This window comes from Hordeum vulgare, chromosome 7H (assembly GCF_904849725.1).
Source record: "Hordeum vulgare subsp. vulgare chromosome 7H, MorexV3_pseudomolecules_assembly, whole genome shotgun sequence".
Classification (NCBI taxonomy): domain Eukaryota; kingdom Viridiplantae; phylum Streptophyta; class Magnoliopsida; order Poales; family Poaceae; genus Hordeum; species Hordeum vulgare.
In genome coordinates, this window is record NC_058524.1 from 544,133,802 (window position 1) to 544,152,871 (window position 19,070).

Consider the following 19,070-nt stretch of genomic DNA (forward strand, 5'->3'; position numbering starts at 1 on the left):
AAATAGAAGAGAGATCAGAACCCAGAGTATAGAAGAGGAGTAAAAGATCCTAATACCCCCCCCCCCCAATTGAGATTTGGGCTCGTAAGCCACAGAATAATGTTAGAAAAAGTTTCTCAAGTATTAGACTCAACCTCGGTCAAGGAGTTGGACAAGGGGGTACCTACAGGCAGTCCGCTGCCAACTTGTGACACCCCTATTTTGATCGTATCATAATCATATACGTAGATGCATACGACCAAGATAAGGAACCCACGAAAATATATCACAACACAACTCTCTGTTGCTCTGTGTGGATTGATTCTACTTGTATTTGCTGAGACTGCCAGGTACTTCCCATGGTGCAATATTTATGTATCAATGTACATAGCTCAATGAAGTTGTGTATGTGACGACGGGTGTACACCCCCATTTTGATCGTACGCTAATCATACACGCAAATGCGTACGACCAAGATTAGGGACTCATGAAAAGATATCACAACACAACTCTAGACACAAATTAAAGTTATACAAGATTCACATTACAAGCTAGGGGCCTCGAGGGCTCAAATACATAAGCTCGAATACGAACGAGTCAGCGGAAGCAAACAATATCTGAGTACAGACATAAGTAAACAAGTTTTTCCTTAAAAAGACTAGCAGAAACATAACATCAGATCTAAAAGGCAAGACATCGTGCGTGGAGCCTCCTAACTACTCCTGATCGTTAGGGCCTCCACGTAGTAGCAGCCTCCGTCGGGGTAGTAGTAGTCACCAGCGGGGTCAACTAGACACTACGTAGAATTCATAACGATCTTACTAGGGCGTATAAAATAATGACGGGCTAGACTACGTAACGGCGCCGCACGTTAGTCTTGTCGTGCGGCGGCTGTACGAAGCCCACCGTGCATGCCTAAGAACTATATGGGTGTCTATAAATTTCATTTGATGGCACATCGCTGCTCCTAGTAGCCGGTCTAAACAAAAAACACTATTTATGATATTATTCAAATAAAAAGTAATCAACATAGCGAGGATGGTGCAGTGCTAGTAGGCTGGTAAAAAGTAATAATTGTAGGTTGTATCGTGGAGTATACGAGCCACTGTACACATCATTGTCTGTGCAGTTTAGCATGTGCTTGTTTGCTCCCCAATTAATCCATGTAGTATCTATATGCAAGACACCTTAAAAGATCTCACTTATCAAGCTGCAAGCACTTTGGATGCCAGGTGTTAAAAGTATTAAGTTGTGGAATACCTAGTTGTTGCATTTTAAATACTTAGTTGCCTAATTTTAAATGTGTTTAGTTCTCACGATACAATCGCGTGGTCGCCTCACTCCATCATGCATGCATACAATGATGTCATCAAGATTCCCTTTAATGTTTGAAATTCAAAAAGTTTTATCTACAAAACCGTTAATTCGATTGATGATCCGTTTTCACCGTTCATTTTCTCGTGAAGAGTTCTTTAAAACTAGATCCCATATCGACATGTTTCAACAACTTTTTTTAGTCCGTACTTGCCACATTGTTTAACCCACTTGCCATATTATTAACCACTTACTTCCTGATAGAAATAACTTAATTACCATATTTTAATGTTGTTTCTTACAAAGCTTGTTGGTGCTTTTAAATCCAGTTGCCACAAAAAAAATTGTGCTTGTCATTTTTAATGTTACCTACTTGGCATGTAGTCTTATGAAGCTTGCCAATGCTTATAAATCCACTTGCCACAATTTTGTTTGATGTGCTTGTCATTTTAATGCTATCTAGTTGCCATGTTGTCTCGTAAAGCTTTTCATTGCTTATAAAATCCACTTGTCACAAACGCTTTGAGTTGTCACTTTACTACTAACTAGTTGTCATATTGTCTCATAAAGCTTGTCAATGCTTTATACAATCCACTTGCCACAAATGATTTGTTGTACTTGTCATTTTAATTCTACCTAGTTATCATATTGTCTCATAATGCTTGTCAGTTGTTGTAAAAAACTAGTTGTTGCGGTGTTTTTTTGGATTTTTCATTTTGAATTATATCCAGTTGTTGTGTTGTCTCATAAAAGGCTTGTCGATTATTCTAAACCCCATGTTGTTTTGTTATGTTTATTAGTTTAATTATACTCAGTTGTCTCATATAAGCTTGTAAGTCATTATAAAACTAGTTCTCGCGTTAGTTTACAAAGCTTATCACAAAAATTCTATTTAGAGGCATGTTGTTTGAAAAAATCCTGATTATGTACATCAGGTCACCTGATCATGTGTTTTAGTAGACTAAAATGATGAGTAGGACTAGTGGAAAGTACAACGACGGTTGGCCCTTGTGCCTGCACACATCGTGGCACCATCTACCACATTGCTCCTTTCTATGCGTCGTAGCAAGCTGTAGTGAGAAAAGGTTGCTCACTAGAGTACTCCTTGTCATTATGTATTACCAATGTTCAGGATATCGCTTCTGATTAACTTATCGTCCGACCCAAGATAAGAGATAAACCGTCTTATCGACCGATTTATTGATTTTATCGGCCGACTACTTATCGGCAAGGTTTTCAAGAAACCCCAGGTTTTCATATCATCAGGATTGATCAACATGGCAAACCCTTAAGCCATGTCATCTGTATTCCACATAAGCAACCTGAGATGTACCATAAGAAGCCATCTACACAAATAGAAGGCATCAACCATGTATGAGAATACGAAAACTCAAAAAAAAATCAAGAGCTAAATTATTTGGGTCTCGTGGATTTATTGGCGAATATGGATGATACATCGGTTGTCAGACCGATATATCGGTCAGACCGATAAATGTTGAAGATATTCACTTATCTTATCGGTCTGACCCCGATAAGCGATAAATTGGCCGATAAATCGGTATATCGGCCGAATATTTTAAACAGGATGTATTACGGTAGCAAATTGTATGAGCTATCTCTATATACGTGCACAATATGCGAAGAAGCCGGAAAAAATAGAGTGGTCTGTGAGCCGTCGCAGCGTGTGCACGGTATAGATTAGATTTTCCCAATAATGATTACTCTAGGCCGTTTACCCTGAGCTCGTGGGCTCTTAGGGCTAACCAAAAACCGAAATGTGTTGATTTCTATGCCGAGTTAACCACTGAAGGCCCAGCCCAACAATGACCCACGGCATGCCAACCCCGCATCGCCTCATTTCTCTGCCCGCATCGCTTGCATCTCGCCGGCCCCCGCCTTTCCATCCATCCCCTTCCACGGCTAAAACCCTAACCCCTGAACCAGCCTCCGCCTCCGCCGCCGCACACCCCTTCCCGCCACCCCGAGCCCCCGATACTCCGGCGCCCACCCGACATGGGCAAGAGGCCGAGGTCGACGCGGCCGCCGCCCGCGGCTGGCCTCCACAAGTCCAAGCGAGCCAGCGAGGCGGCGGCGGCGGCGGCGACCTCCGACTCCGACGACGACGAGATCGACGCCTTCCACAAGCAGCGGGACGTCATCCCCCTCAACGTCGACGACTCGAGGGACTCGGAGGAGGATGCTTTGGTGATGCCCATCTACGACGTCGAGGGCGTTTCCGACGATGAGAGCGACGACAGCGAAGAAGCCGAGGAGGGCAAAGAGGACGACGGCAGCGAAGGAGGCGAGGACGGCGACGCGGGCGCAGGTGATGTTGAGGTATGGGACAAATCATATACTGCAAAAATCAAGAGAGCGCAGAGGGCAGCCAAGCAGGCTGCCGGGGACGATGGCAGCGCGGAAGAGGATGAGGAACCGGAGGATGATCCAAGAAACTGGGGTGTAGGGAAGAAGAAATACTATGATGATCATGAGCAAGATGCTGATGATGTTGAGTTTGAAGAGATAAGGAGGTTACAGGCAGATAATAAGCTGTCGATGAAAGATTTCGGGTTGGAAGATGACGAAAGCGATAAAGAGGATAAGCCCTCGAAGGCGTCCGCCCATCAAGTGAAGCTTGCTGATGAGGCATCCCCTCTCGAAAGCTACACGAAGCTGAGAGAAGATTTTGCTGTCCTGTCAAAAGACGAGAAGATGGATGTAGTGTACAGCTCAGCTCCTGAACTGGTTGGCTTACTGGCTGATTTGAATGATGCCCAAGAACAGCTGAAGGCGATAGGACCAGTCACCAGTGAAGTGGCAGCTGGGCAAGGCAAGGATAAGGGCAGGATGCAGCCATTGGAGGTGAAGCGAGCTTGTCTGCTGGCTCATTGTCAATCTATTACCTTCTACCTCCTTATGAGAGCAGAGGGACTGTCTGTGCAGGATCATCCTGTAATTGCTCGGCTGGTAGAGACCAAGAGCATGGTACAAAAGCTGGCAAATATAAATCTTCCGAGCCAAGATGGGGACACCGAAGATCGTTTTATGCCTGATAGCAGCACCCTTGATGTGGTGAATAAGGCAGCCTCTCTGGAGAATGAGGGCAAATCTAGCAATTTGCTAGCTCTGGACAAAGTAAAACAGGGTGCTGAAGTAGCCGAATTGAAAAAGAATAAACCTTCAAAGGGGCACCATGATGAAATTACCAAAAGGAAGGTCAAGGATGAGTATATGGGCTTGCAAAGCATTGAAATGTTGAAAAGAAGAGCAATCCTTGAGGAGGGGTTGAAGCAAAAAGGGCTGTGTAAGTTGAAGCCAAAGTTGTCAAAAACCATGGCAACCAATAGTAGGAAAAACCTGCAGACATTGGATGACTTCGATGATGAAGTGCAGAAAAATAGTCAAGTGGTCAAACCTACAAAGCTCCTGGTTAATGCAGCTGGCTCAGTTAGAAACAAGGTATGGAATATTTTCATGCAGGTTTCTTATTTTTGTTGGGTACCTTCATCGCTTGCTAAACTTGTGCAAAATCTAAATATCTTGTGATAATGATCTGTGCCTATTTGGCCCAAGTGTTTTATGCATGTGACGAAAATTTCAAGTTTGTAACTGCAAAACTACACCAACAAGTATACATACTGTCACGTAGGGCCAAAATTTCAACGCCATATGTTACTGTAGATTCTTGATTGTATTCAGCTGAAACATCCTGATTTCGACCAAGTTGACATCTGTTACATTTCTACTCTATTCCTTGATTTTCAACATTCCACATTCCTTTTGTTGTCAGCATGCGTAATATTAGGCTAGTTTGTGATATAATTGTATTGATAGAAACCTTAACTGGATTGAAACTGCATCCTTGAACCAGCTATGTTACAAATATTATCAGCCAGCACATACTGTGCATGATTTGAAACATCATTATATCCAAAAATGTTTGTGAAATTCGAGGATTATTAGGTGATTTTGGAGCTGCTGTCATGGTTTACATATTGATCCTGTGGTTTCTCGATATGTCTTGAGTTCAGTTGGACTTTGCTTACATTGCAAAAGTGAAGTAGAATTTCTATAATACTTTGACATGGCATTCTGTTACTAGCTGTGGATATGAGAAGAAATACTATTGTTGGTAAAACATAGCAATGATGAATTGTGCTACGCTCAGGGACACTGGCTACACTTCCCTTCCAGCTTTAAAAACTCTGGCATCACATTGCCACATTCCTATCATATTTGTTTTGATAATATGCACTAGCCAACAATGCTAGTCAACTTTTTTTGTCAAAATGTTGCGCCATGCTTTGAATCTTGCTGCTTTGTTAGTGTTTGTAATCTTTCTATTATGTTGTTCCAGGACAGCCTTTGTGCTATTATGTGTCATGTTAACAGAATGATATCTGCCATCAAGTGCATATAATTGTTTTTCTTAGCGACACAAACCTCATTACTCTTGTCTTATCAAAGATATTATTGTCTGAAATGCTTGATGAATTTACAATTGCTGACTATTGTTCATCTACAAAACTAAATCCACCCTTTTAACATGCGCTTGTGCTTTGTGTATCGGTTGTTGCAATGGCTGTAGCTATTCCTAACCCTTTTTCTCTTCTGGCCATCATTTCAGTTTGTTTCTGGTGATGATGACATTCCAAAGCGAGATGAGATTGGTGAAAGACGCCGAAAGCATGAACTACGTGTTCTTGCTCGTATAGGAACCAATTCACGTGAAGATGATGAGTTGCCAGAAGATGGTGATCATACTGAAGAGAAGCTCAGCCAATCCAGTGAGGAAGATGGCGATGATTATGAATCTTCAGGGTCTGAAGATGAATTCTACAAAGATATCAAGAGGCAGAGGACCGAAAAACGCCTGGGCAAAGAACAGAGCACCCCTGTTACTGAGCTGGAGGAAGAAAGCGAAGGAGATGGCAAGAGGAAGATTTCACGGCAGATCGAGAAGAACCGAGGGCTCACTCGCTCCAGAAACAAGAAACTCAAGAATCCACGGAAGAAATACAGGATTAAGAGTGATAAACAGAGTAAAAGGAGGCAAGGTCAAGTGCGCAGCGCGAAGAAGCCCTCTGGTCCGTATGGAGGTGAACTGTCTGGCATCAATGCAAACGTCAGTCGTAGTGTTCGGTTCAAGAGTTGATCGCATCGGCCTTATCGTGAATGTATGCAAATTTTGTTTGGTTTGGTTTAGTTCGCATGGGGCGTTTACATTTCATCTGATGATCATTTGTGTTTGTAGTAGTAAACAGTTTTCCGTGGAAAGAAAACAGTATGTTTGCATTGCTTACGATTATAGTTATAGCCACTCTGGTGGTTGCTCTATCTGCCTTCAGATGTTGGATTGTGTTTGAGGGAATTACTGTGTAGAAGCAAAGAGATGAAGAATTACCATTTCCTATCTCACTTTGATTCGCAAATGCTTTAATTACATAATGTTTCTGTGCTCAAAACAGTCAGGGCTCTTTTGGTTCAAAGGGATTCCATATGATTTTGGGAGGATTCGGATCCTCAGGAATTTTTCCTATGGTGGTTGTTTGATTTGCTGGCTTGGAATCTTTCGGGAATTTTCATGGAATTCATGTGTACTATATTTTTGGAGTGATTTTTTTTTCATCCATTCAAACCTCTTCCTAGAATTTCTTTGTTTTCCCTGTGCTATCAAACACTCACATCCAAGTTTATGTGAGTTTTGTAATCCTATAGGATACAAGGAATCCCATGAATCAAAGAAGAACTATATACTTCATCTTACGATTTAGAAGACACAGTTAAATTTATGTGCATTTCCACAATAGACAATGTTTAAAGTGCGTTGCATTTACTCCTAGCAGCTAAGTAGTATTTTGTTGTATTACTTTTTTATGCATGCGTAGTATGAATACTATTTTTCAATCATCTCACAGCCGATCAGTAACCACCTAGGTTCCTGAAAATTTTCAAACACGTCTTCTAAACCGTGACGGAGGTAGTAATATTTATCGCGGGGACAATAATTACATCATGGACAATTAATAAGTGTGATAAATAACTATATATAGCCACGTGACATAGAAAACCCAAAATCATCTTTGCCACTCAAGCCCTCCCTGGCAATGTCCATGGAGGCATGGACATTGTCACTCTAGTCTGCTGGAATATTAGGAATCAGGGAAGACATTTTTTCAAAAATGAGGTCCCTGCAGTCAACACACGGAAGTACCTTCTCAAGCAAGACCTTATTCTCCTTGGTCACAGGGTGACCACAAGAATGCAGACACCTTGGAGAGTTGGATTAACACTCATCTAGGATGACTAGCTAAATACCCATGCGTCGCCACGAAATAACATTATTACAAATTTATTGATCAAACAGTCGTTTTGATTTGGAATTGTGTGTCAAACGTGCTAACATTTGGTACTGATTCATGTAGCTACACTGATTCTTTCTTTCATTTCTCTCCTCTTCTTCAATCATCGTATCAGAAAGGGCGTGGTGTCTTCTCCTTGGCTACCTTCTCCTTGAAAGAAGACACGACACATCATTTGCCCCTCCCCTTCAACCTCAATTCTATTCATGATTGTTGTCCACACTCCTAAAATTTTAGCAAATCTATGAATTGGTCCTTGCGTATTGCGAGAAATGATGGAGAAATGGCATAAAAAAGTAACAGGGTTGACCCTCTGCATAATCAAGGTAAATATTCCTGGAATAACATGATAAATACATAACTAATAGTTTCACCATCAAATATGATGTTATTTCTATGATTACAAATGTTGAAACATCCTTGGATGGACATTTTGCTTAAGCAAGGTAAGTGTTGCTTCTGATTAAACATCAACAAGTATGTCCATTAGTGCTAGGTCCATGTCCCTTTCCTGGTTGAGCCTTCTTCCAATGAAAGTGCACCGAGTGTAGAAAAGAGCTGCCACATATATCACTTGACGTATCCGAGTCGGTGCACACATGACACATTCCAAACTCTTCATAATAATATACTTGTAATCCATCCTTATACAAAGATAGTAAGAATGCAAAAATATGACAACAGTTGATCCAGTAAATATAGTGTTGGATATTGACCACATTCATTCAAAGCTTATAACATCAAGGACGAGCGCAACCGCGAGTTAAATGAAGAAGTGCCCGTGCGTTGCCACGGGTCGCCAATGCTGATCCAACCTTGCTACTTATCTCACTGTTATCGACGAACCCAAAATAAGCCCTCTTGTGTCCCTAACAACCCCTCTTGCTTAAAGTGCTCATCTCAATAAATAGTATGATACCTTCTTCCCTATACAATGTACTGCTAAACACATACATGTGACTCAAAAATAAATTCCAGATATACATATTTATGTTCATGAGTTTAAAAATTGTTCCCATGTTCTTAATAAAATCTCGTATATAGGTTGAGGGATATACGTCATCAAGAGAAATATCTCCTCACAATCACAGAAAATGATAAATTTATGCATAGAGATCTTGAGTTATAGTCATTGTTATAAAAATGTACTCCACAAAGATGTGTCCCACTGAAAAAACAAGAATTTATGTGTCGTATATGGTGCTTATTACTACATTCGACAAATATCAAATCAACAAATCATTGTACATAGTGAATTTTCAGAAGCTTGACATATTAGAATTAAATCAAATAATCTCGACTGCAATAGATATATTTTCCCTGATGCTTCCTTGGTAGTCTTGTTCGAAGAAAAAATTCTCTCTAAAATCTAGCGACATAGCCTAGTATACAAGCAAGAAGCAAGTGAGAAAACATTAAAAAAAGAACACATTATCCCCATCGAAGGAAGCATCATTGCATCTGCATAACTAAATAAGCAACCTATCAAGCAAGCACATCTGATATGTCCATCTTCAATCTATGCTTTCGTCCAACTAAATAGGTACTATGAGAAACTCATATTTCTCAGCATTTTCTGAGTAGCACCTATATCCTTCATGTTCATTTTGATATATGTCATGTGTATATATAATAAGACAAATTCTTAGTACTTACTCTGCACTTAGCAGTAGGAGTGCAGATTACTATCACCCATTGTCGAGAGTCGAGACCAAATGAACTGTAAAATCATTTGATGGAAACCTCACCTCCTCGAGGGTTGCAGAATCATTAGAGAAAATCCACCTATTAAGTAAGAAAAAGATATAGATAAATGTGAAAATTTACTATTGTTCATGAGAAAGTGTGAGACTCATGTGTATAGAAAAGCACCATTAAACAGAAGCTTGGTCAATCAAAATTTGACTACTCGCAACAAGGAAAAATAACTTCTGATTCATCCCTCCTCATCATAACACTCCCCATTGGCGACTACTCCTGGCGACCAACTCTTCGGAGCCCTCTCTGTGCTGCCTCTCAACCCTGCCATGCGACATCGTCCTCGTCACGCAGAGGCTCTTCATCAGCTTTTGCAACCACACCCCATGGCGGTGGCCATCAGCGTGCTTGTGCTCCTTGCACTGCTTGCCATGCTCGCCTCCCTTGCTACACACCGTGCAAGGAGAATGTGGGAAATTGGAGGAAATTGTTGAAGCTGACAAGTGGCCCTCCTCGATGTTTAGGACATAGAACATGTGTTCTACATTGCTAGTATCATTAGTCTGACAACGAATGTTCAATTTTACTATCATCGATCACTTTTTCCCCCATCGACCAACTTGGGAATGTGAGTACTATCCATCTGATTATTCCCTCAGTTGTGACTTAACAACATCTTGCATGCAAAAAAAGAAAGAGGACAGGAGGTGAGTGGACAGGAATTGACAGGAGAGAAAGGAGGGAGAGCAGAACATACCTCGCTAGACCTGGCAGGGGTGGCCGGTGAAGTGCTGCAGCAGTGGGTCCTGGCCCTATCTAGTGGGTGTTGATAGACGGGCCCCACTACCCACCTCATGTGGTTAGGACATCACATGCCCTTAAAAAATTGAAGAAGATCATAGTGAGCAAAAATCAAAATTTTCTTTAGATGTTGTTGCCTTCGTTACTGTTTTCACTAATGCCTCGAATTCTACACCACAAGGATTTACTCCAACTTCTTTTTCTAACCCTGAAGCGGTTGCTGCATCATGCAACATGAGCATCACATAAGAGAAAAGAGGGTATCATTTTTTTTTCAACAACCAGAACATGTTAAAAACAGACAAAATATTAGTTGGAGATATGTCCCACCAGCAACAAGACTTCATATATAAGCAAGTCATATCCGGGATCATTGACGTATGGCAGCATTTACCACTGAACCCGAAAATGCAATGATGTCTTTTTTCTTTCTCTCCTACTTCAATCTCAGGGAGTACATTGGAGTAAAAACCTGCCAAACAAATGTTGCATCAGGGAATTTAACACTGCCAACTGAATCAAATTGAACTGAACAAAATTAAACCAGTTTAGGTTCTTTGTGAAACCAACAATTTGCATCAAGGTGGATGACCTTCTCAATTAATGAGTGGACTTGGAGCTACTCACTGGCCGAGTGCGTCACCTCCACAACATTTGGCGTTCATCGACAATCATACAAAAGTTAGTACACAAGGTCAATTCTACCTTTCTTCTGCAAATATACGAATCTGCAGACAAGTAAATTTTATTCAAAAATCAGCAGCTCACTTCCATTGTTACAACAAGTCAACAACAGCAGTTCACTTGTTCATACAGCAATAGCAACACGGAGCAATGTGCAAGCATGTAAAAATAAAATGAGAGAGAGAGAGAACTTTGCTACTGGAAGGGTGGTTCCGCTAAACATATAGCTTGCTAATGTCGCTAGCCCCTGGATGTTTCGAGTCCGGACATGATATGAAGACAGACAGGTGACACCGGTGTTCGTATTTTCTTTGTCGGAGAACATGAGTGTTGCGTCGGTGCCAACACAGCGGCGCATGACGGCATCGACGAAAGACTCAGACGAGTTAGAGATGGAGACAGGCTGGGTCGTCGACGTTGGCGAGGGCGAGGGCAAGGATTGGATCTAGGGACTCCTCTTGATATATAACGCGGCTTACACCATCATCTTTGCGTGGGCGGCACTGGTCGCGTGAGCGTCGTGGGCTACTGCGCAGGCACGGCGGTTCGTGCTGGATATGACGGGAGGGATTTTGCTCGGGAGAGGGCGCATGGCCGCCAAAGCCGACGAGGGCGAGGATTGGATCGAGGGACTCCTCGCACGGGCTCCTGCGACGGTGCGACGATTTGGCTTTACACGGCCATGCACCTGGTCGTGGTAGAGAGATCGGACGGTGAGGAGCGAGGTGTTGGTGAAGTCGACTCGTGAGGACGATAGGGCGTGCGTGGGGAAGTAAGAGGTGGTCGTGCGTATATTTTTTTCGGATCATGCATGCGCTGGTGGCAGCTTGTAACAACCGATCGAGAGGAGAGGCGAGGGATCGCTGGGATGGTGCGATCGTGCGTAACTATCGATCGAAGGGGTGCGGACGATCGAACGAGGTCGAACCATCACGACGGCAGATCCCCCTTTAATAATAAAGATTGTATTTATAGTTTTGCCTTACCAACTCTGAACCTCATGTTTCCTAGAACAGGCATTGGTTGATTGGATCATCTCCTTTCTTTTTGTTCCTCCCCTGTATGTACATACTTATCCTTTAATCTGTAGAAAAATGCGTACAACAATTGTTCTACGGTCCTTGGCTTAAAAAAAGAATAACGGAAATCATCGTTGCACCAACGAAGGGGTGTACACCTAAAAACTAAGTGATGTAGATTGATGTGGAGAAGTTCTTTAACAATTCAAAATAAGCTTGTCACGTACATAAGTACATTACAAAAGATCACTATTATACTAGTAAACATCATTGACAGCCTGATCCCTCGGTGACTTGATCTCTGGATAACCCCGGTCTGACAGCCTTAACTTGTGGCTCTAAACCTGCCATCTGCGATAATTTATCATATCCATGCTTCGAGTGAATCATCCTCTTGCAAAGAATTTCCACCCATTCAAACTCTCCTATTGATAGCTCAGTGTATGTGTCATAAACTAGGAGCTCATCAATCATGCATTAGTTTTCTAGGAGTTCCCCACTACTAATTTGCTACTTGTGCACACCTTGTTAATGACTGAAAGATGAGCCTATTGCAGTTAGGGTTTTCAGGATTTTGTCATTGTATTCATTGGCTGACTAGGATACTAAGAATGCTGACAAAACAAACATTTAAAGAAAAGAAAAAGAACAATTCACAATGAGCTTGTCAAGTACAGAACAAAAGATCACTATTAAAGTAAACATCGTCGAGAGCCTGATCCCTCGGTGACTAGATCTCTGGCAGCCTGAACTTGTGGCTCTAAACCAGCCATGTGCGATAAGTAAATTAACTACATCCATGCTATGATTGAGTCACCGTCATGCGAAGAATTTCCTGCTATTAAAACCCTCCTCTTGACACCTCGGTAAATTAGTCATAAACTAGGAACCCATCAATCATACATTAGGTTTCTAAGAGTCCTTGTACTAATTTGCTACTCAGGCACAACTTGTTAATGGCTGAAAGATAAGTCCATGGCAATTAGGTATCCCAGGATTTTGTCATTGTATTCATTGGCCGGCTTGGATACTAAGAATCCTGACAAAAGAAAACACTTCCAGAAAATTTAAAGAAAATGGTTCTTTCATGGGGACCTCACCCTAGCAGTCTGTTTGGAGCATACCTGGGCCTGGAATGTCCGGTTGGCTTTCTTGAATGCTGGGCGTCTGACCTTTCAAAATGCAGAGAGATTCAGCTCAGGAGCTAGGCGCCTCTTGGCCACAGCAGAAGGCAAAAACAAATGATATGATGAATCTCTTTTTCTAACTTTGGCTAGTTCTACCTCTATCACTCATAACCCATTGACAATATAGAATGATGCGGTTGGAAGACAAATCTGTATACATGAACATACTTGTTGGCCACCTGTACAAAGAGGTGTTTCTGAATTTCACTTCCCATATTTAACACATCAAAGGTGACCATCCTACTTTTGAGCATCATTGGCAGTCAACGAGTCACTTTTGAACATCATTGGCACTCGATGTACCTCTGTTCGTAAATACAAGTCTTTTTAGAGATTCCACTACAGACTACATACGAAGCAAAATGAGTGAACCTATACTCTAAAGTATGTCTATATAAATCCATATGTAATCCGTAGTGGAATCTCTAAAAAGACTTATACTCCCTCCATCTCAAAATAAGTGTCTTTAAGCTTAGTACAACTTTGTACTTTGTACTAGATCTAGTACAAAGTTGTGACACTTATTTTGGAACAGATGAAATATTTAGGAAAGGAGGGAGTAGTTGGGTTCCATTATGCGGAACAGAACAAAGCTCACCAGTTCATGCAAATATCTGCATGCAATTTATCAAATCTACAGGTTTCCTCAGAAGAAAAGGATGGTAACAATGGCCACTTCATTTTTATTCGGAACCTCAAGTTTAGGTTCGAATGAAACATATTTAACTCAACTCAAATACTAGGAACACTGTACATAATTCTAGAGCAAGCTTTTCTGCAGCAATGCTTTCTTTTCTATCTGGGGTGGGCACATATATTCGCGCCAAAAAAAGAACATACATATATTGCAAGTGGCTCAATTCGACGTTGAGCCAGCTTATATACACAAGACCTGACAATTTCAACCATCCAATTCTTCCATGTGACAGGTCTCAATGCTGAGTTGCTGACCAAGCAATCATCTTGCTTTACAGCATCCCAGCAAACCATCTTCCTCCAAAGCCACTGAATTTTGTAATATGAAACTGTGCTTCCTCATCAGTGACACCCTTCCTTTGAACTTCGAAGTCTGAAATTTAGGCTACCTCTTTCCGACGGAAGATGTTCATTGCGTCACTGTATAGGGCAACAGAGTTTGAGACAACAGCAAGCACAATCATGGTTACAGCCAAGATCTTGTCGCGCTTGGTTGCGATTCCATACGGATCCCTTGAAGAAAAAATCCGAGTTTATGTGTTAATATGGGAGCGATTAGCAAAATAGGGAATATATTACCAATCAGAAGCATTATTTAGGTACCTTAATATGACCATCGCAGGAAAGATAAAACCGATCAAGACGGCAGCTGTGGCACCAGTAAACTGAAATGCATCCCAAATGCTTGGTATGAAGATGGCAGCAGTATAAATAACCACAAGGAGTGAGATGGTTATGATTGTAAATCTCTTATTGTCATGAGAAATGTGCCTCGACGTGGGAAAGAGTAGCCCATCCAAGTTGAGCCTAAGGGCAAAGAAGACGATTGGGAAGACAAGCATGACGTGGGCGGCATAGCTCACTCTGACTATGTCATTAAAGACAGAGCTGAACGGAATGCCAAGATTTGAATCAAAGTTGGCGAGCACATCATCCAGTGTACCCTCTCCAAAGAGAAGATAAGCAAAGAAACTTGTGGCAATGTAAACACTGGAGCAAAGTGCCAGCGATGTTCGCACAATTGGTTTAGTTTGTGTTTTATCCTCAAGCTCATTGTCAATGCTGTGAACTGTGGAATCATGAAAACATGCATTTAGAATCGACATAATTGAATAATGGCAAGATTAGCTGGGGAATAAAACTGCATACCGTTATAGTGGCAGATGTAGGCAGTGACAAGGACAGGTACAGCTGTAAAAAGCTTCCAGACAGAACTAAGACTGTCTATTTCTGGAAAAAGCTTGGGCATTGCTACAGTTCCATTGAAGACTTTGATTATGGCAATCCCAGCAGTAATAACAACAAAAATCACAGCGAGAGCAACTGATAGTGCAGATGTGTAGCTCAATGAATCTATAAGAAATGACAAGATTTAAGATTAATATCGTGCAGCTAATATTAGCAGACATGGTGAAAAATAGTTATTTCATGGTTTGCACAGATGAACACATACCCAGTCGTTTAAAGCTCACTAACGGAGCAAACACAAAAAGAGTTGTCACAAGAAGAACAATGGCACGAGAATTCCACAAATGTGCTCCAAACCAGCCCTCCAATATGCCACGATGATGAACACCGCCTGATGACGTTCCAGATAATACATCGCCTATCAAAAGTTTAATAGTCAGCGTTAATCACAGTTTGTGCAAATAGAACTGTCATTTTAATTATTAAGGTAAAAGATGTGACTTGAAGATAAGAAGCTGACTTCTAACTAGCTCAAGTTTGAACCGGTATCTTATGGTTTTTACTAAATTCCTCAGAATGACCAATTATTTCTTTGGAGAAGGAGCTAGGGCCATTTGCCACTTTGATAGTATACAAGTTGTTAAAGTACTTATGAGGAGCTCATGGACGAATTGTCTTGAAAGCAATGTACTAAAGAAACCCCAATCCCATAGCTAAGCAGTGAACTTATATGCTCCAAGTAAAAAATCAAGAACAACTTGGAATTATCCATGACTCGTCTCCAAACATAGGCCCTGAATGGTTCTATTAGTGGAATAAAAGATACTCCGGTGGAGCACTGGATTATCCATACCAAGTCCCGCTTGGTGAATTTAAGTTGCATGACAAAATGTTCGAAAGTAACACATAGAACAGGAAGGAGAAGTATTGAGCTTAGATGAAATACCAATGATAATCATGTAAACAATCATCACACCGATGTTGTTTATAACCACAGAAGCCTGCAACGCAATCCTTCCCCATTGTCCGTATGCCTCACCCATCAGCCACCCATATGACGTGATCTTTCCTTGGTGGCTGCACCTGATAAGCATGTCAATGGACGCCTCTGTGAGCAATGCCACAAAGACGATCATCAGAAGGCCAGGAATGAGGCCCAGCATCTTGATGCTGGCAGGCAAGGCCATGATTCCAGCACCAACGATGGTTGTCGAGAGATTGAAAACTGCCCCGGAGAATGAAGCTCCATTAAACTCATGGAATCCCTCCTCCTCCACCTTGACCGGAAGAAGCGGCGTAGTCTCATCTCGTATTTCATTGCGCGACATCTGCTGGCTCACGTCTGCTGATCCGTTCCCGACACCCATTTTCTTTTTCACTCTCCTGGAAGGGAAGGATTTCAGTCAATGATATAGCACAATAGACTATTTGATTTGGCTAAAATCAGTCGCTTTGTGTTTTCTCTCGATATTTTTTTCCAGTTTGTTATGAAATTTGATACACTTAACTTGATCTCCATCTCTTATGTATTTAGTTTAATCTTCAAATAAATGAAGGATGCCTTGTTTAATGCAAATTCCGAAACAAGACAACTCTGGTAGCTAGCATTCAGAAGACAAAAGTCACAGTAGTTCAGAGTATACAGACCAAAGCATCCTACAGCAACAAACAATTACGGAACCAAAGGGCTAGATGATGAATTTAAGGACCAAGATTCGCTAATAAGTAACAATATAAAGTTCAATCAACTGATGTCCTGCAGATGAGGCAAAATCACATGGAGAAATGATATCCAAACTATATGACCCAAGCACAGCCAAGTCAGCTGAAGCTTCTTTTTTTATCCAACACAATCCGGCCCGACCGACAAACACGGCATTCGATTAAATGTTCCTACATAGCCAAAGAAATGCAGTCCATGCCCAGTTGCCCACCTAGCACATACATCCAGTAACTGTCCTAAAAGTAACATCCCATTTAACACCGCAACTGACCCCCACACAACCCATTACCATCACAAATCCACAGCACGAACAGATGCGGTTTTCTCCATACCAGGCAAGAATCCTGACCAAGAACTCACGGCAAGGGGAAAAAAAGAGGAGAAAAGGGCGTTACCTTTCCAGCAGAAGTCTCACCGGGATCTGAAAGCCAAAGGAGCAGACGCGACCAGAGCCAGACAAAAGCAGAGAAGAACTTTGTGGGCTGTGGAGGGAAGGCCGCCTCTCTCTCTCTCTCTCTCTCTCTCTCCGGTCTCTCTCTTCCGCCACCAGGCTCCAGCCGGCCTCGTTTTGTAGCGAGGAGACGCGGAGCTGCCTCCAGTTAAGGCTTAATCAATCATTGCATCCATCCAAACCTCTCGCTGTCACGCGCTACAGGTCCCCTCGCTCGCTAGCCCGCCCGCCCGCCCACGAGTGGATGGATCCCGTCGACGTCGGCGGAAATAATAAAATCCGATTCGGGATCCCGTCCCTGTCTCGTGCTCCTCGGAATCTTGCAGGTGGGCGCGCGCGGGCCGGGGGCCGGCGAGGTGGTGTCGGCCGATTGGATTTGGGGGGGGGGGGGGGGGTGGAGTTTCGTCCGTGCTGGTCGCTAGGTTGGAAGACGGCGGAGGCGTTGCGCCAGCGGGGGAGGCGGGAGGGCGGCCGGCGGGGTGGTCGGAGCCTCGCATTTCCCGTGGCAACGAGCGTGACAGTGCCATCCGAACCAACAGCGTCTTTGTTTACTACACCACGCGTTCTCTGTGAAAATTGAAAAAGGACACTGCGCCAGTCGGCGGCTACGGCGTGAGAAGCTCTACTCCATCAAAATTAGTTTCGTTTCATTAAATTCATTTTAAAACAGTTTCATATAAAATTTGTAATCCTTTAAAAAAAAGATTTGACTTTCATTTAACTCCAGCTTCAAGAATAGGAAATTCAATAAAATTCTCTATTCGATTGGACGAGAGTAGAGAAACGAAGGGGTATCCACTTACTCATGAAAAATGGTGGATAATTTCCTTCCAAGTCCAGCGTCTACATTTTTGTTAAAGTACCTCCTAAAAAACATGAAGTTGTGCAGATGATTCTAATTTTTTATGGAATGGCATGTCGTGAAGCTATCCTGTTTGGCTTATATTTTTTAGAGCGCAGCTGAAGCGAAGTAGTCCTAAAGAGACCCAAATTTGATGTTTGGACCCTTATACCAAAGTTGATCCAGATCTAATCTATCTTTAAATTTTTTTGGGATCTGGTCATTTTTCTATCGCCAGGGTCCATGAAGAAAGAGTATAATAGCCTACTGCAGGACCCTGGCCGTAGGGGTGCACGCCCTACCGTAAAAAAATATCGGATACAATACGTGTTCGCAACTATAGTCGGGCACCTCGACGGTAGGGTTGTACATGCTACCGTCAGCCTATTTGGCAGTAGGGATGCGTCGTGCTGACATGGATAAGTTTCCTACCGCCAGGGACCTTGGCGGTAGGCTGTTATACCCTACCTTCATGGACCCTGGTGATAGGAAAAGGGTCAGACCCCAAAAAAATACAAACGAGGGTTAGATCTCGATCAACTTTCATAAGAGGATCAAACCACAAAATTTTGCCCTAGTCGGCCGGCCGACATTTTGTCCGGTCAATGCACAACCGTTGGATGCGAACCGCGTGGGCCATTGGATCCATCAACAGCAACAAAATGATTCACCCTACATTCTTCTTCCTCACGCAGTGTCGTGCCTCCTATCGCCTCCGATTGGAGCCCTGCGCCTCCCCGCCACTCCAAACTAGATAGTTGTCGTGCTCATCCCCGTCGTCGTGGTTCGCAGAAAGACACCACCAACATCTTATCCCGTTGAAGCATGTATGGTAGTTTCCGTGCAAAAAATGGATGTAGAAAAAAAAGTCACTGATAGTAGCAACAAATTAATGGGATTGCAGCAAAGACGTCTCGTCATCGTCGTTTGTAGCTTGTCGTGCAGGGTTGCAACGAATTAAGTTGTCGTTTGTACCAAAGGATGTCGCCGGTTCCAGCAAAAATGACGCATCTGATTCCAACATTTTGGTTCTGAAACAATACATTTTGTAGTGGAGTGGTCGACTGAAGATTTCTCAATCTCTGGTTGAAGCTTTTTCATCTGCGGGATGAAGATTTTTGTTAAAC

The 19,070-nt window shown here is 42.5% G+C and overlaps 2 protein-coding genes across 3 annotated transcripts; one reads left to right on the top strand and one right to left on the bottom strand.

The window, feature by feature from the left end:
• The first annotated feature begins 3,182 nt into the window (after positions 1–3,182).
• Positions 3,183–6,593, top strand: LOC123407331 (something about silencing protein 10-like). Its single transcript, XM_045100445.1, has 2 exons — positions 3,183–4,752; positions 5,921–6,593. Exons 1-2 carry the CDS (start codon positions 3,307–3,309, stop codon positions 6,446–6,448), a joined length of 1,974 nt encoding a protein of 657 aa, XP_044956380.1. The 5' UTR covers positions 3,183–3,306; the 3' UTR covers positions 6,449–6,593.
• A 7,111-nt stretch (positions 6,594–13,704) lies between these two features.
• Positions 13,705–17,241, bottom strand: LOC123407618 (amino acid transporter AVT6A-like). 2 transcript variants are annotated; one of them, XM_045100785.1, is made up of 6 exons: positions 17,046–17,241; positions 15,875–16,310; positions 15,194–15,346; positions 14,890–15,093; positions 14,344–14,809; positions 13,705–14,253 (listed from the first exon to the last, which is right to left on the bottom strand). In XM_045100785.1, the coding sequence occupies exons 2-6, from the start codon at positions 16,293–16,295 to the stop codon at positions 14,121–14,123; spliced, it is 1,377 nt and encodes a 458-aa protein (XP_044956720.1). In that variant the 5' UTR covers positions 16,296–16,310; positions 17,046–17,241; the 3' UTR covers positions 13,705–14,120. The 2 variants fall into 2 exon arrangements, with proteins under 2 accessions (XP_044956720.1, XP_044956719.1); XM_045100784.1 differs by having other exon boundaries at positions 15,875–16,311; positions 16,941–17,047.
• Between the last annotated feature and the right edge of the window lie 1,829 nt (positions 17,242–19,070).